A 27,127-nucleotide genomic window follows, 5' to 3' on the forward strand; every position below is an offset into this window, starting at 1 on the left:
GGGCTGTGACTGCCTGGTGAGCTATCATGACTTACAAGAGGGCACAGTGACAAAAGAAAACTTTCTGCTCCATGCTTGGACGTCTACTCACTGAGCCTGGGCCCCTAGTTGCTGCTTTCCCCAGCAGCCATCCCATACATTGGCACCCTGCCTCCGAGGAGACAGGTAAGCATGGTCTATGTCAGTGATGGCGAACCTATGACACGCGTGTCAGAGGTGACACGTGAACTCATTTTTTTGGTTGATTTTTCTTTGTTAAATGGCATTTAAATATATAAAATAAATATCAAGAATATAAGTCTTTGTTTTACTATGGTTGCAAATATCAAAAAATTTCTATATGTGACACGGCACCAGAGTTAAGTTAGGGTTTTTCAAAATGCTGACACGCCGAGCTCAAAAGGTTCGCCATCACTGCGGACCAACAGGTCACAGATTCAATTCCCATTCATGTGCACCTATCTCCATTGTAAGTTCCTCAGCCCCAGTTGGGGCGTGTGCAGGAGGCAACCAATGATGTGTCTCATGTTGATGTTTCTCTCTCTACCTCCCTTCCTCCCTCCCTTCCACTCTCTCTAGAAATCAATAGAAAAATAATCTTCAGATGAGGATTAAAAAACACACACCAAACAAAGTGAAACAAAGGGACAAATATTGTAAGATATCACTTATATGAGGTAACCACTAAATTCTAGAGATAGAAAGTAGAATTGTGGTTCCCCGGGGGCTGGGGGAAGCGGAAGTGGGAGACACTGTGTAACAGAAAGTTGAAGATGAAAAATTGTGGAAAGGGAGAGTGGTGATGGTTGCACAACGGTGTGATTACACTTTATGCCACTGGATTATACACTCGAAGAATGGTTAAAATGGTCAATATTAAGTTAAGCGTATTTTACTATAACAAAACATTTTAAAGTGGCACAGCATGGACTAAGTCGGGAGGAGAGATGGTGTTTGATTCTATGTATCTGGATCCACCACTTTTAGTATTTTAGTATGTTTTTTAATAGTTGCCACTATCCACAATTTTCTCTGTCCGACCTTTAAGCCTGCATAATAAAGGAATTAAGGAATTAGGGATGACACCATGAGTCATCTGCCGGGTGGTGTCATGAAGCAGTGGCCTTCCTAGGGATGCATGGTGCAGCATGGGGAACAGAGCCAGTTGTATCGTATTAACTATGGACGGTGACAGAGGGCTACTAGACTTATTGTGATGATCACTTTGTAAGGTATATAAAAATGTTGAATCACTATGGTGTAGCCCTGAAACTAATAAAATATTGTATGGCAACTATAATTAAAAGTAAACATTTTTTAAATGCACCATTTAAAAAAAGCAGAAAAACAAAACAAAAATAAAGCAATGACCTTGCCCTCCAAGGGCCACCATTATAAATGCAACCCCCTGCCCCCAGCACAGCTCTTGGGGAAAAGAGGAAGCTCTTTACAAAGGTCTGCGAGATGTTGCCTGCTCTGAGCCAGCCTTCGGTCTCCGGCACAGCTTGGAGCACGCTCACCCAGCTCGCTCTGCTCTGCCACCGTGAACTTCACACCGTCAAGGGTATTTCCTCTTAGAACACGTTCTCCTCCGCCCTCTGCTGAGTGAGCATTTTCATCCTTCAGAGTTCAGGTCAAATGTCACTTCCACAGGAAACATTTCCTCACCTCAGATCAGGTTCAATCCCCTGGTTACATACTGTCGCAACACCATATCCTTCCTTGGAAATGTTTTTATATTTTTTTGTTTGATTATTTGATTCATCTTCTGTCTCTTCCACAGGATGATAAGCTCCAGAAGAACAGGAACCCTCTAGTTTTTCTCACCATTGAATCCTGAGCTCAAAGAGGGTCTGGCATTCAGTAAGCTCCTTAACCAGTATTTGCTAATGAATGAATGAATGAATGAATGAACAGAAAGATAACAAACAATAATTAAATTAAAGGTTCTTCTCCTTTATAAGGCAGGGGATGCTGTGACAGGCTCATCTAACAGCACACTATATGTGTAGGACACATAGAGAAAATTAAGATTATTCTGAAAAGAAAAAACATTTTTAGATTAGTAGTAAAAAAAATGAAAAGCTATTGAAGGTAAGGGTTCATTTTTAACATACTGCATATTCTATGCTGATTTTAGGAAATTATAAGCACAATTTGAAACCAGAATGACACTTCTTTGAATTTCCTCACACTGTTAGTCATTGATCTGCATTCATATTTCAGAGGAAATGCCATTGAATTCAGAAGAAGTCTATTTAACCTGCACGGTATTCAAAAATTGCTGGAACAGCTTAACTCCTGTGCTCTGTACCAGTGACCTCGCTAAGCAGGTGTGTTAAACGCTTAAATGTATAATTTCCTACGGGCGCTTTTGGTAAAAACATGCTTTCTTCTTTTACATGTCTTCTGCAAACCTCATTATCCTTCTGGTGACCCTGTGGGCACCTCATTTTCTTTTGGCTTGTTTGCAAGGTTGAAAATATTAACTGCAGCTCCTGCTTCCGGAAGGGTTGCTTGGCTACTACTCTGTTTTTAGAATGTGAATGCTTGTGCTTAGCCATCACTACCTTGAATAATAGAGTTTAATACATTTTCAAAGAAGTGAGACATAATTAAAAAATCTCCTACTTTTTTTAAGTACAGCAATAGTTATTCTCATTTGGAAGACCCAGGGGACTATACGTGGAAGAATATGTATTAATTTTGGACAATGTGGAAACTAAATTAAAATAAGATCATAAGGGGTCAGTCACCATGGAATTGGAGGAAAGGAGTTGTCAGACATTGGATATCAGTTTTAAGCATGGTAGGAGTAACGAAGAACAAAACAAGAGTAAGGATGCCCAAGGGATTGGCTTTTGGCATTATTTGTCATCTTTAAAAATAATCTAGAAAAGGGAAAAAAAAGTAAGTGGAAACCGAACAGCTGGTGTTGAGGTCTATGAGACAGTGAAATGCTGAACAATAATGACTTCAAGAAAATTTACTCAATGACTTTCATTTTTTCTCTAGTAAATTCCAAGCATTGTGCACCACTCTGGTATGACACATAACACTGCATGCAACAAAATCCCTCCCCAAAGAACCTCCATTGACACAGAAAGGCATTTGCCTGTTGTAGCATTTCTCAAAGTGAGCTTGACTGTGGGCTGGTAAAAAGGATTACAACAGGACTTCTCAGAGCCTTTACTATGTTAATGAATATTAAGAATCATTTCTAAGAATGGGGTATATTACACAGTGGTTCCCAGGTTGATTTGAAGATACCATTTGGTTATGCTTTTTGTTTTGCAGTTGTGTGCCTGCTTTTGGATTTAAAAAAAGCATGTGAGCCCTAACTGGTTTGGCTCAGGGGATAGAGCATCGGCCTGCAGACTTAAAGGTCCCAGGTTCGATTCCAGTCTGGGGCATGTACCTTCGTTGCAGGCACATCCCCAGTGGTGGGTGTGCAGGAGGCAGCTGATCGATGTTTCCCTCTTATCGATGTTTCTAACTCTCTATCCCTCTCCCTTCCTCTCTGTAAAAAATCAATAAAATATATTTTTAAAAAAACTAAATAAAAAATTAAACATGCCCTTTCACTCTTCTTTAAAAAAAAAAAAAGGCATGTGAACTTGTGAAATTAGTATAGCTTGGAACATACTCTGGCAAATGTTGATATTAAAAAATAGAGACATGTGCTAGCAGTTCAAAGTTTAAGAGGAATATCATTATGTAAAATTAAATTTGTGAAGGATGTATAGTCTCAAACACTGATCACAAATAAACTGCTTTGTTGTACCCCAGAGTACTGCCTGGTTCCTGACATAGCCACTGATTCTAGCTGATTGACATGTATCTGCCCCAGGGCACTTTAAGTTGGGCTGTAGTATTTTTTTTTTAATACAATAGACTTTTCATTTTACTTTGTAAATATTGAAGTGTGTAATTAAAGCCAATAAAACATAGGCTTGAAAAAAAAATAGAGACATCTGGAATTTAGAGAATTTTGGAAAATTTCTTAATCAAATATTTACTAAGTGCTCAAACCACTGAGAAATGGTAGGAGGCTCCTTAAGAGGCATTTCTAAAACTCAGTGCCCCTTCATACCAGCAGTATTCCTAATAGCCCCAAAGTGGAAACAGCCCAAGTGTCCACTGACTAATGGACAAATAGCATGTGGTATTTCGATACAATGGAATATTGTTCAGCCATAAAAAATAATGAAGTAATTATACATGCAATAACATGTGTGAACTTGAAAACGTTATGCTTAGTAAAAGAAATCAGACACAAAACGCTACACATATGATTCCATTTATTTAAAAAATGTCCAAAATAGGTAAATCCATATAGACAAAAAGCAAATTAGTGGTTTCCAGAGACTGGGAAGAGAAGAGAATAAGGAGTGACCACTAATGGGTATGTGTTTCTTTTAGGAATAAAGAGAATGTTTTGGAGTTATAATGGGATGATGGTTGAACAATCCTGTGAATATACCAAACACCACTGAATTGTACCCATTAAAAGAGTGACTTTTATAGTATGTGAATTTTATTTGAATTTTAAAATTCAGGACCCCACTATACCAAATAATTACCCCTCCCATATTATAGGAATTGAGAACAGAACCATTTCTTGTCAACAATTGTATTTAATGAAGCCACTAGCTGTTATTTACAGAAGATATACATACATACAATTCCTACTCATAAAATGTAGCTTAATTGTGAAAACAGGAAGAAATGTACCCAAAATTACATACTAAATAAAATAAATAAAAAGTAATTATTTGGCACAATATCTATCATGTAGCAAATAAATAACTCTATACCATCAATTGAATGAACTATATACAATCTATTTGAAAGTGCAAAACAATTGCTGAAAATTAAGGTATTTGTAATAACATTTAAATCCAGAAAATATGTATTTTTATCAGTAACAATAATTAGCCAATAGTAAAGATTTTTTTTAATGCCCAGGAAAATATTTTAATTTTGAAAATTTTTTTGTGCATATTGTGCTCTTCTGAAATGGTATTATTATTTTTTAAAATCTAAACGCTGGAAATTTTAAGAACCTTGGAGTTTCTTAGTGGAATTTTTATGTATGTAATCCTGATTTGAAAGTTTAAAAAAGTTACATTGTAAACATAAATATTATTCTATATCATTCAGAAATTACAGACTGGTCCTCCCTAAATTATATAAAGAGTCATAATGTTTTATAGGAATGTGGTCAGGTTCAATTCCTTCAGAGGTAAGACTATGAAGATGGCAGAATACAAACTATAATTTGGATTTATATTAATTGCTCAACACCTTCCAAAATCCTCATGCTCCAAATCAAGAAGTTGAGTTAAAAAATATGAAACTATACGACCACTGATGTATCCAAATAAACCTCATTTGTAGCACATCTCACCCTGCAAACATTCTTAGAAAAAATGTCAGACTTGATATTTCTCTTGACAGTAGTATTTCTACCAAACTGTTCATGTAGGTCTTATTCTATGCTTCAGCAAAGAAGATGGCATGATTGGAAATGAGATCGGGTGACTACAAACTGGGGATCCCTATGCTAGAGAGTGCAAGCTTGATGCAAATAACTTCTTCTCTTGTCATGACGCTGGTAAGCTGAATGCAGCCCTGAGAGGTCTCAGGATGTGTTTTTGCTTGCTTTGTAGCATTCTCTAGTGACAATACAGTCAGTAGTAGCATAAATGCCATTTTTGAAAGACTGTGGACTGGAGGCAAACCATTGTTCTGGGCACTTTAAATGTCTACGGTCGACGAGGCTCTAACCGGTGTGACATCTGTGATAAAGTTCTCTGGTTGTCAATCACATTTAATTGCCGTACATAACTCCGGACATCCTGATGGTTCTTATTAGCTTGAGCTGCGTCAAGATCTGTTGGAAAGAGAATTGAAATTGCACAATGTATGCATGTAAGATACACTTTATTTTCTCCAGCTACTTATTACATTCATCTTACATTGCTGGGCTCCATCAAGACCTTTCAACAATGCCATATTCATTGAAATGTTTCCACTTGGATGGTCCATCTCCTCCCTCTCACCCTTTTCTTCCCTGGAATCACATATTTTGATCATTTTCCTTTGCATCTCATGTTGTAAAAAAAAAAAAAAGGCACTAAAAAATAAGTGAAAGCAGCACCTGAGAGTCCCTGGTTATTCATTAAAATTGTTTCCCCAAACCATCTTGCCTTTGTTTCAGACTCTGATCTCTGGCCCCTCTGAATCAGATGCTGACTAATGACAAAAGACAGTTTTCATTAGCTTCTAACAAAAGCACTTAAAACTCGGGCTGATCAGAAGCAAGCCAAGTGAGATTACTATCACCAGTTCTCTTTGTTACTTACATACAATCCTATACAATAAAAGGGTAATATACAAATTGACCCTAATGGCTGAACGACAGGGAACAATCGGTTGCTATGACACGCACTGACCACCAGGGGGCAGATGATCAATGCAGGAGCTGCCCCCTGGTGGCCAGTGCGCTCCCACAGGGGGAACTCCGCTCAGCCACAATCTGTGCTGATGGCTGCGAGCGCAGCGGCAGTGGCAGGAGCCTCTCCCACCTCCTTGGCAGTGGTAAGGATGTCTGACTGTGGCTTAGGCCCGCTCCCCATGGGGTGCAGGCCTAAGCCGTCAGACATCCCCTGAGGGCTCCCGGGCTGCCAGAGGGATGTCTGACTGCCAGCTTAGGCCCAATCCCCTAGGGAGCGGGCCTAAACCAGCAGGTGGACATCCCCCGAGGGGTTCCGGACTGCGAGAGGGCACAGGCTGGGACCTCCCGAGTACACTAATTTTCGTGCACTGGGCCTCTAGTATACAACATAACTACACAGGTTTTCTGTTCTTAGAGTTCTTCATATCCAGAAAAAACAACTCATGGGGTGAAGTCATGCCTTCTGCTAGACCTTTGATCCTCTGATGCAACTTCTGAAATCTCAGTTACTGTTCTCTTCTTATTCACTTCCCCAAATATGTGAGCAACAGAGCTATGTGATTGACTGGTTTCCCTAAACCCAGCTGAAAGAAGGATCAAATGCTTCCCACTCTATGCAGGGCATAGATACGAGTGAGGAAGGCTGACTTGGACAGTGGTGAAATAGAGACACAGGCCCCTCCAGACCCATCTTCTGCATCTGCACCCTGAGTTGCCAGATCTTCCTATTTTTCTAGAGACATGAGAAATCTGAACGTCTTCCCTGGGAATTCTCTCACTTATTAAACTGTGACATTATCCCATAAAATAAAACCCTAATATGCAAATCAACCGAATGGTGGAATGACTGGCAGAACGACTCATCACTATGATGTGCACTGACCACCACAGGGCAGACACTCAACACAGGAGCTGTCCCCTGGTGCTCAGTGCTCTCCCACAGGGGGAACGCCGCTCCGCCAGAAGCCAGGATCATGGCTGGCAAGCGCAGCTGCAGTGGCCAGAGCCTCTCCCTCCTCGGCTGCAAGCAGGCGGTAAGAAGCAAGGGGTCCTAGACTGCGAGAGCCCTGGACTGTGAGAGGGATGTCTGACTGCCGGGGATCGGGCCTAAGCTGGCAGTCAGACAGCCCCCAAGGGGTCCCGGACTGTGAGAGGGTTCAGGCTGGGCTGAGGGACTTCCCCCGCCCCCCCTTCTGTGCATGAATTTCATGCACCGGGCCTCTAGTTTTAAAATAAAAGGTTAAAAAATGCTTGGTTTAGACCCAACAATTCTGCTGTGGTCCTTGGGCCACCTCTGCCCCATAGATCACTGGTGTGGGGCTCCTATCTAGTAGTGGGACACCAGAAGTAGCCAAGTCAGAGTCTGGACTTCAGACTAGTGTACTCTCTGCCACAGTGCCCGACTTCTGCAGTTCATGTACTCTTCTCAGATGCTCACGCCACTCCCAAAGACAGTTAGAAGGCCATCTGCCTGAGGGGCGCAGGGGAGTGCTGCAGGTCTGAACAGAAAAGCAGAGAGAAGATACAAAGGCCCCCACTCGCTCTAAGAAGAAACTCATCAGTATAATTATCACATATAAATAATACCACAGTGTTTCGTTTTCTCGCTTCTCATTGGCAGTGTACTCCACATGTACAATATACTGTAATTACATTGTACATAATCCCATAATGCTTATGAATCTATTCCTATACTTTATCTATAGATTGTTGACTTCAGAGCTGAGCAGCTGTTGTTTACCATCAGTTACTGATAACTTTAACAAATGCACTGGAGATATATATATATATTTCCCCCAGAGCTCTAGGAGAAAATGTAGGCAGATGGGGATTTACTTCCCAAGAGGCTTGTGGAACAAAACATATTTTATCATGTTTCTTTGGTTCTTAGACCTCATTGAGAACTTTCTCAAGGCTATGAACCTTCTCAGCCACACAAAATTTTACGAATATTTACAACTTCAGGAACTTCCTGGACCCCAGAAGGGCCACAGATTCTGGATTATAAACCCTTGTTGTAGATTGGCAACACTTATATATATCCTCATATTCACTTGTATAACTGCTTTATGACCATGTCTTTATACATAGAGCAAGTTACTAGATGAAGAGCTGTGAGACGCTAACTCGCAGAATCCACAGAGGAGTGGCTGATGTGCAAGAATACTCTCACTTAGGAAGGACGAGAAGGCACAGCCATTTGAATCCATTTTTTAAAGGCCCACTTGCTCTCCAAGTCGAGATGATTTTTCCTAGATTATTTCTGCTGTACATTGAAAAATTTAGCAATTCTGGCATCCCACGTTAGCAAGCCCTTGCTTTGGCCAGTCTTGTGCTAAGAGCAAAGATAGCACTGAGGAATAAAACAAGGACTTTTTCGTCTCTTAGCCATAGGTTAATTGGAGGGGAAGGTACTGGTAGCCTCAGTTTATGTCAGGTTATCGTGTTGACTTAATGAGCCAAGTGACTTCAAGTGACTCAAAGATGAAGCTAGCAAAACCTTGACAGGGGCCACCTTCTCGCTCCCAGCCCACTTCGAGGGAGCCAGAGCCCCACCCCGCACCCGAGGTCCCAGCCCAGAGCAAACAGTAGCACTAGTCTGGCATGCTGAGTCTGTGCTGTGATGCAACTTAACTCCGGCTTCAAACGGCTATTTGTTATTACTAACAGCTTTATAGGGAAGCATTGTGTTGTACCAGTTATTGTGCTACATCTTCAGACCTAAGAAGAGCGCCCTACGTTCCCCTGGGAACGCTAGAACTAGAACATGAATTCCTGCAATGGAACCTTTTACGAATGTGCTATCCGCATGAATGCATTCTTGCAACACCGCAAGAAATAATAAACATGATCTCTCCCAGCTTAGAAACGACGGAACTGAGTCATCAGGACTTGATGGGAGTTTCTCGCCCTCAAGCAGGGAGGAGTCATGAAGAGAGTTGGTCTGAGGCAGGATTCACTGGCAATCATGCCTTGGTTGTCTCTAGCCACACTGGAAAGAGCAAGTTAATTCTCTTTAAGTTCATTCATAAAGTAATATTCCTATGGTTATTTTCTGGTTTAACAACTAGAAAATCCTTAAACTCAGGCTCCTATCTCATGGATTTCATGCTCCAAAGTGTCTCTGACAATCAAATATTGTCCAGACTTTTCTCGGATGTCTCCGTAGGCTCAGGAAAAAAGGACTCAACCACCATCGATCCATATCGCAACATTGGACTTACTGAAAGGTTGGCTTCTGCAGTATCTCACTGTCCGGGCAGTATTTGCAATCATGCGCTAAAAAGAAAAAAGAAAAAAGACTGAAATGCAAGTAAGCTTAGTGTCTAATCCAGAAAGGAAAACAAACCATTATTTATTTCAGCAATACCTGGGCCCATGAGAAACAGCCTGTTCTGAGATCCTGACCATCTGGCGGCAACTGGCTGATGTAGAGCCTGTTTAAGTACTTGAAAGAGGCACCCACACTCATGCATACAAGGCATTTTTCAAGTGAGGGACACCAGTGGTGTAATTCCACTCGATCGCTTGCCTGTTCCTCAGGACACAAAAAGCAATCTGTGGTTCCCGAGACTCTTACTCCTGAGGACTCACTCTCACCTTCGGGTGGTCACTCTGAATTTGTGGGAGAATTTGTAACTATCCTAGATGTGGAGAAGGTGTAGCCTGTCAAGTTCCTGAGAGTAAAGAGGACTCAGTAATGCGGCATTAGATCATACTGACTGAGCAGTCATAGTCAGAACGTTCTACCGGTACAATTTTCTATACCCTGTATATTACTGACCTTTCTAATTTCCAGCAAAAGTATGTGTTTTAATGTTAATCTCCCTCCCTCCTTCCTTTCTGACTATAACACTAACATATGCACATTTAAAAGAATAAAAAAATATAGAAAATGTTAAGAGCAAAGTAAAAACCCCTCAGAAGATCACATCACAGAGGAACTTCATTAATATTTTGGTATATTTGTTTCTAATACTTTAAAACTACATATACAACGGCATATTTTTTTAAAAAAAATTGAAGTCATATGTATTTTTAATTTGAATTTTTTCACATGGCACTGTGACTATTTTCGATACTGGTTGCATTTTAAAACATTTTTAAAATAAGCAGGTATTCAATCATATGGATGGATCATAATATATTTAACCTATGTTAATCTTGTCATTAAGTAACCTTAATTTCTTTGTAAAATTTTGTTGCCATAAAGACTTATTAGGGCCCAGCCGGCATGGCTCAGTGGTTGAGCACCAACCGATGAACTAGGACAGTGATGGTGAACCTTTTGAGCTTGGTGTGTCAGCATTTTGAAAAACCCTAACTTAACTGTGGTGCCGTGTCACATATAGAAATTTTTTGATATTTGCAACCATAGTAAAACAAAGATTTATATTTTTGATATTTATTTTATATATTTAAATGCCATTTAACAAAGAAAAATCAACCAAAAAAATGAGTTCGCGTGTCACCTCTGACACGCGTGTCATAGGTTCACCATCACTGAACTAGAAGGTCATGGTTAGATTCCCGATTAGGGCATATGCCCCAGTTGCAGGCTCAATTCCCAGTGTGGGGTGTGCAGGAGGCAGCCCATCATTGATTCTCTCTCATCATTGATGTTTCTAGCTCTCTCTCCCTCTCCCTTGCTCTCTGAAATGAATAAAAATATATTTAAAAAAAAAGACTTAGTAGGAAATCTTTTGTACTTTACTAAACTTAGTTAAAAACAAGAGAAGAAAGGAGCGGGGGTTGGGGGGGAGGAAGGAATGCAGGGACAGAAACATGAGGGAAAACATCAGTGAGACCTAAGCGCCATTTCTGAGCCCGGATATACATTTGTTGCTCATGGTATTTTCATAGCGGCTGGGACCCCCCGTCTCTGTGTGCTGTCTCAGAACATCTTTGCTGCTCAGACTCCAAAGGGGGTCCTGCAGAGATGGCGGGTGTGTTCTAACACTAGCAGAAAATGGATAACGTTCCAGCCCAGAAATGAAACTTTCTAATCCCTGAGTGGCTGTATAATGCCATCCCTTGCTGTTTTGTCTCATGTACCCTTGGCTTGCCAAAGTATAGAAAGTGACTTTGAGGAAGCTTATGTAGTGTTTTTTTTTTTTTAAAAGCAACTTATTTGGCAGAACAAGAACTCCTAGAAGAGTCAAAGTTTTATTTTATTTTTGTTAATCCTCACCTGAGGATATTTTTTTCAGTGATTTTTAGAGAGAGTGGAAGGGAGAGGGAGAGACAGAGAGAAACATCTATGAGAGAGACACATCAATTGGCTGCCTCTTGCACGCACCCCGATCAGGGCTGGGGAACCTGCAACCAAGGTACATGCCCTTGACTGGAATCGAACCCTGGACCCTTCAGTCCACGGGCTGATGTTCTACCCACTGAGCAAAATTGGTTAGGGCAGAGTCAAAGCTTTAGAAATACATATGTGAACAATCATTATACTTCACTGAACACTCCAGCTTCAAGGACTGGCAAGCGTTCAGTGACATGTATCTGCATTGAATAAAGAGGCGATCGGAAAAGTTCAGACATCACTTTTCTAAAGGAGCCTAAAAACCAGCACGTCTGTTGATCAGCATGAGAAATACATGACAGATACCTCCAAGAAACTGTAGCATACAATGTATAATTAGCCTCTGATATATGGAGCCCTGAAATAAACAGTAACTAGGATAATTTTCCTGCTAATTTACTTTAAGTTGTTTTTTCGCTTCTCGAAAGACTTTGCATCTGAAGGGCACCAGTATATCCCATGTAGAATTATTGTAATTCTTCAGATATTGAATGGAGTGTAATTACTGAAAACCCTGGGAGATGCTGCCAGTGTGCCCCTCTGAGGAAAAATAAAACAATTAGCTGGGGTCAGAAACCTCTTCCTATACCATTCGGTAGGGAGTAATTGTTCTGCTTTTTCGTTTTGAAAGCTAAAACATTTCATTCTGACTTTAGTTTGAGACGACTCTTTATAGCTATGCTCTGAAGCTTCATAATTTTTAGCTTATTATGTAGTTTAAAATGTGAGAACAATTGTTTAAATCAGTAATTTCCAGCTCTGGAATTCATTCTACCTTTCTAAATCTTTGATTAATTTTAACAATGGTTTTAATTTTGACACATCCTTTATAATTGCACTCAAAGGTAACTGCAGTTTCATTGGGAAATCTAAATCTGGTTTTGCAACGAGGTTTATAACTTGCCCACTACTAGGGGCTTCCCACTGTTTAAATGCAACCAGCAAGGAGGAACTCACTGCCCTCTGAGGAAAGTCCCTTTTACGTCTTACACTTTCCTATTAGGAATTTCTTTATTGAGTCAAAGTTTTTCTCCCTTTGCTTTCCACCCATTGATCCTAGTTCTGAGCTCCGAAGCCACAACAAACAACAGGTTTAGCTCCCTTTGAACGGGATACTTGTTCAAATACTTGACAGCAGCTATCACCGCCGTCTCCCCACCCTCACATCTTTTCTGGTCAGACTAAATAGGCTCAATTTCTCCCACGACTTTTCATAAGGAAGTTTCCGGTCTCTCCTGGACAGTGTCAGTGGGTCTCCTCAGACTGAGCAGGTCACAGAGTGCAGAAGAGTTATTTCCTTCCTTGATCTAGACCGGGGTGGGGAACGTGCCGCCCACGGGCCATAGAAGGCCCTCGATATCATCTGGTCTGGTCCTGCCAAGGCATTCGGGGTGAGTTAATTAAATGTTTGACCAAACATAGCAGGCTGATTTTTAAGTTGATAATTTTTGTGTGACCCTCAAATGATATTATAAATACCCAAATGCCGCTTGCCAGAAAAAAATGTTCCTCACCCCTTCTCTAGACGAAGCTACACATCGAAGTCCACAATTTTTAAGAAGTCTCATTGCTGACATTGTTGAACTAACGGTGAATTAAATCTCTCCTCCTATGGCATTGAGCTGCTGTTTGGACTCAGCTTCTCTGGAGATGTGCAGTTTGCATCCTGGGCCAAAGTAAAGGATCTTGCATTGATCTCCACTGAAAGCCATCTAGTTAGTCTTTCTATCCTTCTGCAGACTGAAGCCCCCGAGCAATTCACTGGTGCTCTCAGTTCAGCGTGGCAGAAACTGAGGTTGAGGAGACCGAGGCTTCATTATCCAACTGACACAGCAGGGATGGAGCCAAAAATTAGACCCTGGCTTACCGGTCCTGCCGGGGCAGGCTGGCCTGCCTGGAGCAGCCAGGCAACTTTCCTGTAGGGCCAGTGGGAAAGTACCTGCCTGCTCCAAGGCAGGCCTTCTCGTCTGGCTTTCCTATCTCAGCAAACCCGAGGTTTCTGACACACTCCCAGTAGCGCCGGGCTTATTAGAACAGCGATTTGTAACTCAGGGCTGAATGCGAGGAGAACAGGCAGGCTCCGTAGGAAGCGCTCTGAGTCAGTGCAGGGGGACCGCGTGAACCGCCTCTCCACACCTGAACCGATTCTGATATACCCGCTCCCGGTCAGAATCACCACCTTGGGGTCTGCTCATCACACTGCCCTGAAGGATTCTCCCCAAGAAAACAGTCCACAGTCTTTTCAAGTTCAGACCGGCAGGCCCTCCAAGCAATGCCACCTGCACGGCGACTCTCCCTACCTCCCACTCACAGACAGCCGCCAGCACAGCCTCCCTCCGTCCCTCAGGGAGCTGCCCCAGAGTCAGACCTCTCTAAATGCCTGCTCTCCACAGTCTGTCTTTCCTTCTGCCCCTTGAGTTCTTTGCCATCCTTGTTCTTAACTCCTGCCCTCTTTTCTTATTTCTGCCCCTACTGATGTGCCCCGGTCTATGTGCCCTTCAAAAATAGAATCTCAGTCAATGATTCTACATTTACACTATCTGATTATTTTACTCGGACCCTCATATATTGGGGACAATAATTTTTCCCCCCACAAGATCTAAAAATATATAGTCTCTCAGCTACAAAGATTGTGCCCATGATAGCCACTCAATAGAATTAAGTGCACTATAAGGGCCAGAGATAAAAGATAGTAAGGTCTGGTGCTGAGCCAGCCTTCACTACATGCATCATTGAGGAAGAGCCCTGCGCCCTGTCCCCTAGCTCTGCGTCTTTAATGTCCAAGAGGTGTGTGACATACAGATACACATGTGTAACTTGCATGAGGGCATATTGTACATATGATGGCCATGGATCATGGCCGTGCAGGCACCTGCGGAGGGCTGTGCATGTCTGCACTCAGGGAAGGACACTGAAGGACAGACATCCTAGCATCACAAGGAAGAGGGCAGACAGAATAACATCCATTTAGGAACAGATGGCTAAGGGAATCCTCTTGCCTAAAGTATCAGTAATGCAAAAATGCTCGGTGCATTCTGCTCAAATTTCCTAATAAAATTGAAGAGAATTTAGGATTAAATCTTTGTTACATAAATCCTTTAAAAATGTTTTAGTGTATGGTCCTACCTCACTAAGTCCAACACTGGAATATGATTGGGTTATTCTTTTACTCAACAAATACTTTTTGCATACTTATGATGTGAAAACACCTTTTTGGGTGCTGAGGAATATTAGTGAACAAAGCAGATAAGATACCTGGTCTAGGTCATTCACATTCTAGTGGGGAGACAAATAATGAAGAGGTAAGTAAAGATAATCTCAGATTGTGAAACAAGCTATGAAGACAAGGTGTGGAGGATAGAACACCTGAAGGGTGGTCAGGGAAGACCCCTCGGAGGAGGGGACACATGAGCTGAGACCGGAATGATGAGAAGGAGCCAGACAGGGAAGGCAATTTCAGACAAAGGTTAACAGCTAGTGCAAAGGCCCTGGGGTAAGAAAGTAAAGAAGGCTGGTTGTGCCAACTTGGACTGGGCATGGGCAAGATGAAGTGTGAGATGAGGCTGGATGGATGCTCAGAAGAACAATCTGGATTTGATTACATTATGTTGTTGTATTTAATATAGTTTCATTTTCTTCTGATACGGCTGCATAAAGTTACATTTCTTTGCATTTTGCTTTTTGACATCTTTCATTATTATTGTGAACTAGCTTTTATACTTTTTGGTGATTTTTAACATTTCATGTGTTTATGTTTTATCATTTAAACTGCATATGATCTCCTAGAGATTGAGGACTACTTTTGGGATTTCTTATGCTTCCTAGCAAAATCCTTTGCCTGGACACTGTACACATATTGCCCCTTGGAAAATCTGCACTTAGCCGTCTGCAAATTATATAGGAAGAAGTAAACTTTCAAAGTCCTCGTATAGATTTCTCGTATAGATTTCTAGTGTGCGGGGAAGGTGGGTTTGAACATCTACATTTATACTTGGAGATTCTTTCAGATATTAGCCCAGTGCTCTCTCCATGAACCTGTAATAGCATTATTGGTGGTAGAAAACATATTGCTGCTAATTACATAATGGCATGAAGGAGAACAGAGTTTGCCACCCAAAAATATGATTCTTTAGTATGTTAATTATTTTAAGCTGGTTATTTTTTAAAAATATGTTTTCACTGGTCTTTAGAGAGAGAGGAAGTAAGAGGGATATATAGAGAGAAACATCAATGATGAGAATCATCCATAGGCTGCCTCCTGCACCCCCCTATTGGGAATAAAGCCCGAAACCCAGGCATGTGCCCTGACTGGGAATCAAACCAGTGACCTTGTGGTTCATGGGTCAATGCTCAACCACTGACAAAAACCAGCCAGGCTTACGCTGGTTATTTTTAAGGCCCAGAAGGCTCGGGAAGAACCTCTGACCTTCTCTCTAACTGCTTGAAAGAATTTAAGATGGAAAGCCTGTTCCAGGAAGAAGCTATCACCAGAGTTAACAATAGTTGACCCTTGAACACGTAGGGGTTAGTGATGTTGACCCCTGTGCAGTTGAAAATCTGGGTATAACTTTTGACTCCCCCAAAACTAAACTATAGTCATCCAGCAGTATCCACAGGGTTTGGTTCCAGGACCCTCACTGATACCAAAATCCGAGGATGCTCAAGTCCCTTATATAAAATGATGTAGGACAATGTATACCGTTGACCCTCTACATCCACAGATTCCCAACTGGGGATCAAAAATACTTTCTTAACCCATGGTTTGTTGAATCTGTTGATGGAAACCTGGGGATATGAAGGGCAGACTGTATGTTTATTGACAAAACATCCACATATAAGTGGATCAGCGCAGATCAAACCCATGTTGTTCAAGCATCAACTGTACAGTTGAATCTGAACGAGGCGTGATAGACAGGGAGGAACCTCACAAGGTCCATTTGATCAAAGTCCTCTCTGTCCCACTGTCTCTAGATGTCCCAGCAAACATGTGTTTACTAGACATTAACTCTTGTCACCTCCCTGTGAATTGCTTATTTCCCTTTGAAATCCCAGATCCTTACCTCCCTCTCCTTAGTCCAGGATGATATATACCTCATTTTGCTTTACTGTCTTTGGAATTCTTCAGGCTTATATGAATTCCCCATATGTATATATTAAATTCGATTTTCTCTTGTTAATCTGCCTTATGTCATTTTAATTATTCCACCAGCCATAAGCATCAAGACGGGAAGGGGTAATTTTCCCTTCTCCCACAATACAAAAATAAAAGGATTCAAAACATTTCTCTTCCTTCATGAATTAGCTTCTGTTAATGTTTCCAGAAGTACAGAAGTTTGCCCTATGCCTCTCATTCCAAATAAAATGACTACCTTAAAATAACATTCATAAATAAATACACCTAAATATGGGTACATCTGAAATAGAACCAACCTCCTAATACAGTAGCAACTGTGGCTATCAGCATGCTTTATGCAGCCTGGGATAGTGGCAGCCGGCCAGCACATTATCCTCTAATCCATTGCTCGTCTACCTCCTAAATGCTATAAATATTCATGCATGCCACAGAAAGCTACAAAGGGCTTTATTCAAACATTTTTTTGAATACTCCTTTATGTTCCCCCCGAATGAAAGAATGTCTGCCTTTTTTTATTTTTATTTTTGCATAAGGATCAGAGTGTGAATTCTCTTTTGTTCATACTCATAAATCCTGAAAACCAATATGCAACAAATTCTCTAATCCTCACTTCATACCTCAAGGGTGAAGAGGTTCAAAATAAAAATACTTAGGGTTGGCACGGCAGTTTGCTGCGCCTGCCATGCTGCCACCACGAGAAGGCATCTGTGTTCCTGGCTCCCCTGGTGACTTCGACCCCTGGCAGGGGCTCCTTTTGGGGATTTAGCCGACCAGCCCCACAAAGGCTGCCAGCTCTGCGCAGGACCTTGGCCTTGCTGGTGACTGACTGGGAAGCAGCATGCTCACCAACCTGAACAGGGAGCTGTATCCTTCCCTAAGACACACAGGAATAACAGCGCCACTAGTGGGAGTTGTACGTAGCGGTGACTATGGCATGGGGGTTGTGGGGGTGTCGGGGCTATGGAGAGAAGGAGTTGGACAGTTTTAATTATTCCCTTCTCCCACAATACAAAAATAAAATACAACAAGTACCAGGCTGGTCAAAGCCAGGTTTAAAAACCATAATCAAACCTTTTCAAATTCTATCATTTTCCAGTAACAACTAACCCATGGAAGGGCAACTGTAAAAGTAAACAGTCATGATTTATCAAATGAAATAAATGTTATAGTTGCAGGAGAACACACAGTACTCTTTCTGTATCCTTCCTCCCCATCTCTCTCATAGTAATAAAACCCCCTAATTTTTATTGGGGCACATGGATACCCCAAATAAGGGCTACATGTCCTACCTTCCCTTTCATGGGACTAAATTTCTGACCAGTAAAGTGTGAGTCGAGTGGCGAGTACAACTCCAGGTCTTAGCCTTGCGGGGAAGAAGCATGTTTCTGCCTTTTCCATTTCCTCTTCCCTCACTGGAATGGGGTCCTGGCGGTCACCCCCTTGGACCATGTGGAAGGTGAAATGAAGAGAGAATTCTGGAACTGTGGCTGCCTCCTGGTATAGAGCTACCATACTGGCGTGGACTTTAATGTGAGATAGAAATACACATACCTGGCTTAAGCCATTGTTAATTTAGGTTTCTGTTATTGCAGCTGAACTGCTATTGTAGCCATTCAGTAGCTTTTAAGCAAAAGTGGACTCTTCCTGCATGACCGGCATGGCTCAGTGGTTGAGCATCAATTTCCGGTCAGGGCACATGCCCAGGTTGTGGGCTCGATCCCCAGTGGGGGGCGTGCAGAAGGCAGCCGATCAATGATTTTCTCTCATCATTGATGTTTCTCTTTTCCTCTCCCTTCCTCTGAAATCAATAAAAAAATATATATTTTTAAAAAGTGGACTCTTCCTGGAGCAGAGGGTAAAGGACCTCTCTCCTCAACTGCTAGGCATCTAAGAATCCACTGCTACGAGCACGAAGTGCAGAAATGGGGGAGGGGATCTCCCTTAATGTCCACTGAATGCAATCTTGACCTTGCCTTTGCAGGTTATGGGCACATCTAAAAACCCAGATGAAACAACTTCATCCCCCTTGTGGATATTTTAGCTGTTCTTGTTTGTTCTGTTTAGTTAACTTTAATGATCAAAAGTTCTAAAAAGTTCAATCAACTCTTTTAGGAAACCCCAACTTCTATGCCTATGTATGTATGTGTGTGTGTGTGTGTGTGTGTGTGTGTGTGTGTGTATAATATATTTTATTGATTTCTTTACAGAGAGGAAGGGAGAGGGATAGAGAGTTAGAAACATTGATGAGAGAGAAACGTCGATCAGCTGCCTTCTGCACACCCCCTACTGGGAATGTGCCTGCAACCAAGGTACATGCCCTTGACCGGAATTGAACCTGGGACCCTTGAGTCTGCAGGCCGACGCTCTATTCACTGAGCCAAACCCGGTTAGGGCGCACATGTATATTTTATAGTCAAATGGTTGGCTTAGCCACTGCTCGGTCTGCATTTCTGCATAAGTCACCCGGAAGGTTCTTTAACTATTTGCTAAATCTCTCATTTCTGGAAAACAGGTTTTCTTTGGGGAAATATGTTTAATTCTCCATACAATAAGTAAGCAAAGAATTTTTTTTGTTTGTTTTTTACTTTGACCAAAGAATTACTAAACTGACACAGTAATAGAGATGTCCATACCCTGCCCTTGGAGCGAGGGGTGAGGGGACGACTGCTGAGAAAATATTTGCCCTCTGGGATAGAGTGTCTTTGAAGAGTGTGAACTCGTGCTATTTCTTAAGAAGCTTAAGACATGGGAACCTAGTGCCCAGCAATTGCTGTGCTACTTTTCAGACTGGGCATTGCAATAAGCTCATTCCCAAAGTTGAATGGTGTGAGCCTCATAAGATGACTGCAGGGTGTTTCAAATTCTCCTGGAGCCTTCAGGCGAGCTGGGTTTCAAGAAACAAATAGAAGAACCGTTTTCTGGTAAGACTTCTATCGCACTCTATTGCTTGCAGGAATACTTATATACTCTGGTCCCACCCACACTCTCCAGGGATAGATGGAGTAGGCACGATCTCCATTTTCTACTGGGGAGACTGACAGGCAGAGAAGGGGTACCTGCAAAGTGATGAGGCTGAGAATGGAACCTCATGTGTCCCAAACTCCAAGCCCTTAGCTTCTGCAAGAACCACATTCATCACTGCAAACCATGGCCCCGGGCAGATGTTCACCCACAGATGCAACACTAACACCTCGTCTATCCAGGCTGCAGCCAAAGGATTCAGAAGACAATGGAGCATTCCATTAATAGGCACGATACAGCTAAATAAAAGTTTTGGCATGACCTGCTTTATGATAAGAAAATAAACTGCAAAGTAACTAATGCCAGCAAACACAGTCTATTTGGGGGTGGGGGAGAGGGAGTAAGATTGAAAAAGACTGATTATGTGCCAGTTCCACATGTGTTCTTTATAAAAATTTTGGGTTTGGATATGAAGATTTTCAAGCTCCCTCTCTGAACTTCAGTGAACTTTATTGGAATAAACAATACACATTCAGATGAATAGTCCCTAATAAAGATCGTCTATAGAGTTGCCTTTTACCACATGCACTAAAGTCAGGTTCGGCAGGTAAACATTTCAAAGGCATCCTGGGGCAGGCAAGTGCCACAAACCTTACAGCAAAACAACACTGCGGGAGTCACTCTGGAGCGTTCTGCATTTTAGCAGCAGGCAGCCCAGGACCAAGCACCGGCGTAAAAGCTGCCGCTGCTGTGAGCCACGGCACAAACACTATTCAACCTCACAAAAGAGACTGACAGAGTAAACTAGCAGCCAATTTGAACCAAGGATTTCGAAACTCTTTTATGTGTAACTCCCTTTTGAACATGGCAGCATATATGAAAATGATTTCCTTTATTAGTGCAAATGCAAATTTCATTTGGAAAAAAACAACAACACCGCGGTTACGGTGATAATACTGCACGTACCATTTTTTCAAAGTTGACTAGATTGTCAATGAACGTCTTGTTCCCCTCATGAGTAAATGTCATATCTGCAAAGAAATAAAAGTCACATTCTGATCCCTAACAGAAATATGTCACACTAAGAAACCACAATAGCACCATTAGATTATGCTGGAGGATTTGCATAACACTGCAGTCGAAAAAAGCTGACAATAGTTCCTTTTATGTTAGGTGGTTAACTTTCTAAATCACTTTACCTGCGGTTAGTAAAATTTCCCCACTAACCCTCTGTTTTACTATCAAGGCTTCCAAATTGTGGATTCCTGATCCTCCAATCATCTTCCCAACCCTTTCAGAAAAATCAAGACTGAGAGGAGATGCAGAAGGTGGAAGGATGCCATCACTCTTCCCCAAAAGATCAATCTGATGAGGCTCTTGTTCATTTCCTCTCCCATCTACTCATCGCTGGCGTGGCCTGTGCATTTGCTTAGAATTACCTTTGATGAGCAAAGGCATGAAGGGGATGAGAGGAGGCTCCAGCTTCGCGACTGTCAGCCGGTAGGCCCTGTGGTTTCTTGAAGGATCCTTCAGGGAAACAGAGAGGCTGATGAACAATTAATGACACATGCACCACTCCCCTGACCTCCCACACACCCCGCCTTGTCATCCCACAATCAGGGAGCTTGGGATCAAGCGAGGCTACAAAAGAAAGGTAAGACTTAGCTAAACAAATTGATTTGTGTTTTAAAACAACTTTACGTGACAGGAAAGTAATTTGCTTTTTATTTCCTTTCATGTTTGAAAGGGAGATCTGCCCATAGGGATCAAGGGGAGGGACTCCTTTGATGGCAAATATAAAACGTGTAACACAAACCCCAACCAGGAACATCCCTTCTCCCAGAGCGCTGCTCCTTCCCTGAGTTCGGATCGCCCTCCTCTCTGCCCTGCATAGCCAGTCCCGACTTGCCCTTTCCGAAACCATCCCACCACTCCTGCCAAGTCCCACTTGCTCCTTTTCCGCCTGTTAACACCTCCCAGCCAGTGAGGAGAAATAATTTTGGCAAGCCAAGAAAAATGCAACTTCCAACCCACAGCCAACCTGTGCTCGATGGAGGGGATCCTATTATACTGCTTTTCTTAGTTACACAAATTGACCTTATGTGGGACATAAGTCCTCTTTAAGTTAGTTCCTGAGGGTGCCATTCATTAGTCAGACATGCTTGTTTTAGCAGCACTAAAACGGGATCATAAACTTCTTAAAGTCATACAAGGACAGATAAAATTTCTGAAATGGGAACTTCAATTCAGCTAATCAGACATTGGATTAATGCAGACAGGGAAAAGAATAAAGGAGCCACTGTCACTTACCATTAAACTTTCAAACTCCGCATAGAACTTCTTGAACTTGCTTGGCAGTTTCTGTTAATGAAATGAAAATGCCACACTCGCACGTCAGATTCGATATCTAGGTGTGCATCACGTGCTACCATTTCTGGGGGAAATGTATTTCTTTTGGCTCTTAATCAAACAGCTCTAGGACAGGCCAGACCGTAATCTGCCCCATCACTTGAGGATAATCTTCTGGAATACAGAGAACTCATCTTTTAAAAGTCTTAACCTAGTTCAGTGGTCGGCAAACTGCGTCTCGGCAAACTGTGGCTCGCGAGCCACACGCAGCTCTTTGGCCCCTTGAGTGTGGCTCTTCCACAAAATACCGGCTCTTCCACAAAATACCGATCTCTGCGCATGGGCCACGAAGTGCGTGCCCGTACGTGGTGCGTGCCAGTACATGGTATTTTGTGAGCCACATTCAAGGGGCCAAAGAGCCACATGTGGCTCGCGAGCCACGGTTTGCCGACCACGGAGTTGAACCAAAAATAACTATGGATGCTTTGGTCTTCATACTTTTATAATGTTTTCTGAAATGCACTATTCATTGAGAGAACTGCATTCCCAGATTACAGATGTTTTGGAATTGAACTCTCTGATTCCCACAATTAGGAATTTAGACCAGAGAATATTAGGATTAAAAATTTGAGAAACTCCCCTTTTTAAGCCTTCTCCCTTATGATGTGAGCTACACGAGAACAGGGATTTTCACCAGTTTTGTTTACTGCTGTATCCTTAGTACCAAAAAGTGTCAGGAACACAGTGGGTGCTCAATAAATATTTATTTGGCTAGATTAGACCTGTGTTTTATAGACATTAAGTCCCACAGTTTAAATGAAATGCCCAACGTCACACAGCTGGTTATGGTCACAGCCTCTGGAATTCCATCACCTGCTTCCTTCCTTTCCTATGGCCTCTCTTGTATGCGCCACGCTTTCCTACCCAAGCATTTCCCCCACAGGATTTCTCAGCCCTGCTGTCACACACAAACGGACAGTTCCACCAATTTAGTAATTTCTGATGCTTATCCTTGGGCACATGATTCAACACCACTGACTGTGCCTGTGTATCTACCGCAGTAGGCCGATACTGAAATGTCTTCAGTCTATGGGTCTGGCTCTGCTTAGGTTCCCAGCTTTTAGGAAAGCTGAACTTTTCCCTTCTGACTGGGCCACACCAAGAGAGAGCAGCGTGACCCGCTTGCCATCCTGCGACTCTGGGAGCACTGATCGTCCTGGGCCTCAGAGATTCCCAGCTCAGCTCTGCTTTGCACAGTGACGCATCAACTTATTCACAGAAAAACTTCCTTCTTTCCCCCTCAGATCTGAGTCAGTTTAAATAGTCCCACTTAGTCACTGTAAAATATTATTTTGTTTTTAGGAAGCCAAATTCACTTTCCTGGCACCTATTTCCCATTTAGGCTTCAGGGACACTTGATATCCTTGCCTAGAGTGGATGTTCAAAGGGATGAAAGCTGGGTGGGCATCAAGATCTCATCCCACACGAAGTATCCAGATCCTCATACTAGGAGATAACGTTCCACGAACACGGACCATTTTAAAAATTAGGAATGAATTCGTTTTGCTTAGACCTCTCACACTAGTTCTCTTTCTCTACTTAGCTGGCTTTTGTGTCAAAGGCAGGAAGGCGTATGGTAATAAAACAATGTTGTGGGTCTTAATACTATTATCTACCTACACCCCAGAGCAGGGGTGCTCAACGGGGCAATTGTGCACACACCAGGGAATACTGGGTAATGTCTGCAGACATTTTTTGTTGTCATGGGTGTGGGGTGAGGTGGCCAGTGCTGCTGGTAATCAGTAGACAGAGGCCAGGGATGGTGGTAAGTGTCCTACCATGCACAGGACGGCCCACACACAGAATGATCCTGCCCCAAATGTCAGTACTGCTGGGGCCAAGGACCTGTTCCAGGTTATCACTGCCATGCGCTTTATCTCACATCGGCCTTTGCCATGTGGTTTAACTTGATTTTCTGTTTTGCTCATGGACAGTTTCATGAGGTTGGGGGTCAGGCGCCAGTGCCCACACTGCTCCTGCACCATCCCGGTTCTCACTGCAGTTGCAGGGAAGCCCTTGGGAGTGCTTGGCAAGTCCAGGTAGATAAATCCAAATCAAAGGTCTTTCTGCGGAGTGATATAATTATATTCATCTTAAAAAAAATAAAGGCTTGCAGACGATGAAAGGTTAATCTCTTTTCCGCAACATGCGAGGATGAGAAGAGAAGCTCACAGAATGAGGGATGCTTTCCTGTTCCCCGTGAGACAGGAGGACTGGCCAGCTCTCTGCCTTTGCTGACTGCATCCCACCCCACCCCCCCAAACGAGCCTCCATTTTCCTCTTTAGGAGGAAAGGGGACTCCAACAGTGTTTCCCACATGCGACAGCCTTCATGTCTGGCTGCTGTCGTGCAGGATCTACACGGGGCCTTCCCGGACCCCTGGGAGGCTTTATACTTCTTTGATCATCCCAACCAACTCATTTGCACTCGAGGGGCAGGGGTGATCAGACGCTGGAAACAGGTTGGGGAAATCTGAGGGGAACCCCTAGGTCTCCGGAGAGTCCCCTGGGCTCAGGACAGGGGAGCCTGCGCAGTGGCTTCGTTACTCAGCTCCCCTGGCAGCACTAAGGCTGTCCTTCTGGGTGGAAGGGGACACAGCTGCGAGGCACGTGGGCCTCGCCAATGCCCTCATTCCTATATTCAGGGGATGAGCTGCTGTGTGCTGCATCTGCCTGGAATTTTAAGAGAAAACCAAGACAGAAGGACGTGTGAGGACCTGCCCTCTAAACCATGTTTCCCTTGAAGAAAACAGTGTCAAAAGGGACACGGGGAAGGAAAGCTTTCACGGAAACATTTAGAGATGCCATCAGCTGCCCGGAGCAGCCATGCAAACCCCGTCTCTGTTATCTCCTTCTCGCCCTCTTCCTGTGTCCCACTTGCACAGACTTTTTATTTTTAGTAAGCGTCTATTTTTGTGTGCATGTTCTCTTGGAGCTTAGTCTTTCTTGGACTACATACCTCCTCCGTACACGAAAGGACAATACCTTTGCGATGCACACTCCGAGGCACATTTTGAGGACTTAGCTAATGAAAAAAATGAAGATGTCCTCTAGCATAAATGATCAACTATCAATAAACCACTCATCATATTTGCTGCCGAAGTTCACAACACACTTGCATAAGTTTTGCCCCAAACTGACTACTAGCCAACTGCTGTTCCTCCATCCACAGCCAGGTCTGCCGGGCAGTTGGTACTCGGCTGGGCCAAACAGTTGGCCTTCTGGCTAATTCTCCCAGAAGCAAAATGACTACTTAGAGGGGGGAAAAAGAAAGAAAGAAAGAAAAAAGGATCTTCTGTCTTCTCTTAATTATAGATAAGGTTTATTGCAAAAGGAATAAGCAGACATCCCAGAGAACAATGGGATCGATGAGCAAGACCTTTGTTGTTGATTCCCACGACACCTGGGAACTAGACTTAGGCTTATTTACATTATACAGACCGAGAAGCTGAGAACCCCTCCGCACACTTCAGGACAATACCTTTTTCAGTCCACACTCTGCGGCAACTGGAAAAAGGAGATAGGTCACCTCCCTCAAAGTGTCCCACCTTCCCCATTGTTACACGAGTGTGAGTGATATTTCTATACAGAAAGCTCACGGGTGAGCCTGTGTTTTTATTCTTCAGGCAAAAGTCACAGCTGGATCTCAGCTGAAGCTTACCTCCCACGTCAGTGCCAAGCGGCTCACAGCAACATTACTTAGTCCCATGACGATGGCAAAAAAGGAATTCAGATTTTTGTACTCCTTGCAGCTGAAACACAAGAGGCACAGGCTTGAGTAAAACGCCACTTTTGAGTGAGCTAAAAACATTAGAGTTTTATTTGCTGATAGTCATTCATATTTGTCAAGACTCCTTTATGAGACCGGGCAATGATAGATTGAACGCACTGTGTAAGTTCCACGTGGGTGACCACGCTCTGCTGTTTGGTTTCTCACTGTAATTTTAGAAAGGTGATGGTTTGGGCTAAGTCCAGGTTTTGTTTTGTTTTTAATATACTCTTATTGATTTCAGAGAGGAAGGGAGAGAGAGAGAAACATCAATGACGAGAGAGAATCATTGATTGGCTGACTCTGGCACGCCCCATACTGGGCATGTGCCCTGACTGGGAATCCAACTGTGACATCCTGGTTCATAGGTCGACGCTCAACCACTGAGCGATTCCGGCTGGGCTAAGTCCAGGTGTTGTGAAGGAATTTAAAGACACCTGCCCTAGGGATGGTTATTATGACCCCAAAGCTTGCTGAAAGCCTCGTGGGACCCGAGGGAAGCACCTCAGATAGCCACATTGATTTGGGGGAAGGGTTTGCACTTACTGCAAAATGAGTTCTTTCCCTTTTCAAGGAGCAGGTATGGAGTTGGGGTATTAATCCAAGTACCTGGGCTAAATATTGCCATGCTAATAAGTGTCTTTGATCTTGCCCCACAATATTCTCATTCCCAAATATATATTTAGAAAAGCTAATAGTGGCATAAGTATAGATTCAAAATGATCAGCTTCATTAACATCAATAAAACACAGAGAAAATAGGTTATTATTAGTTTTGGTCAATTGCTTAGGTGTTTTTTTCTCAGCTTTAAAACTCCTTGAGTTGACAGGGATCATGGCAGGTACATTGGCCTTTTTTGATAGCTTAGAAGCGTTTGTGGGGCAGCTGGAAGTCGTGGTGGCTGCAGCACTGTGATTTCCTGTTCTCTCTCCAGCTGCCAGAGGAGGTGCCCTGCTTGGGTAACAGTTTTGTAAAAGGCGAATTAACTTGTAGTATTTGCTGCCCCTGTTCTTGCAGAGATGGCAAGGAGGGGTGGTCTCTGTGGAAATGGGAAGACATTTTGGAGATGCTCCAGTGTATCTGACCC

At 42.8% G+C, this 27,127-nt stretch overlaps 1 protein-coding gene across 1 annotated transcript in view; it reads right to left on the minus strand.

Moving 5' to 3' along the window:
• Positions 1-4,341: 4,341 nt before the first annotated feature.
• Positions 4,342-27,127, minus strand: part of RAPGEF4 (Rap guanine nucleotide exchange factor 4) — a 298,063-nt gene continuing 275,277 nt past the window's right edge. The window contains exons 27-32 of the mRNA XM_023744830.1: positions 25,933-26,023; positions 22,174-22,224; positions 21,303-21,390; positions 20,830-20,894; positions 9,685-9,739; positions 4,342-5,896 (exon numbers count right to left, since the gene is read on the minus strand). Of these exons, the coding sequence (XP_023600598.1) occupies positions 5,769-5,896; positions 9,685-9,739; positions 20,830-20,894; positions 21,303-21,390; positions 22,174-22,224; positions 25,933-26,023 (478 nt within the window). The 3' untranslated portion in view covers positions 4,342-5,768. The remainder of the gene's footprint in view (positions 5,897-9,684; positions 9,740-20,829; positions 20,895-21,302; positions 21,391-22,173; positions 22,225-25,932; positions 26,024-27,127) is intronic.

Source organism: Myotis lucifugus, unplaced genomic scaffold (assembly GCF_000147115.1).
Source record: "Myotis lucifugus unplaced genomic scaffold, Myoluc2.0 scaffold_5, whole genome shotgun sequence".
Lineage (NCBI taxonomy): Eukaryota > Metazoa > Chordata > Mammalia > Chiroptera > Vespertilionidae > Myotis > Myotis lucifugus.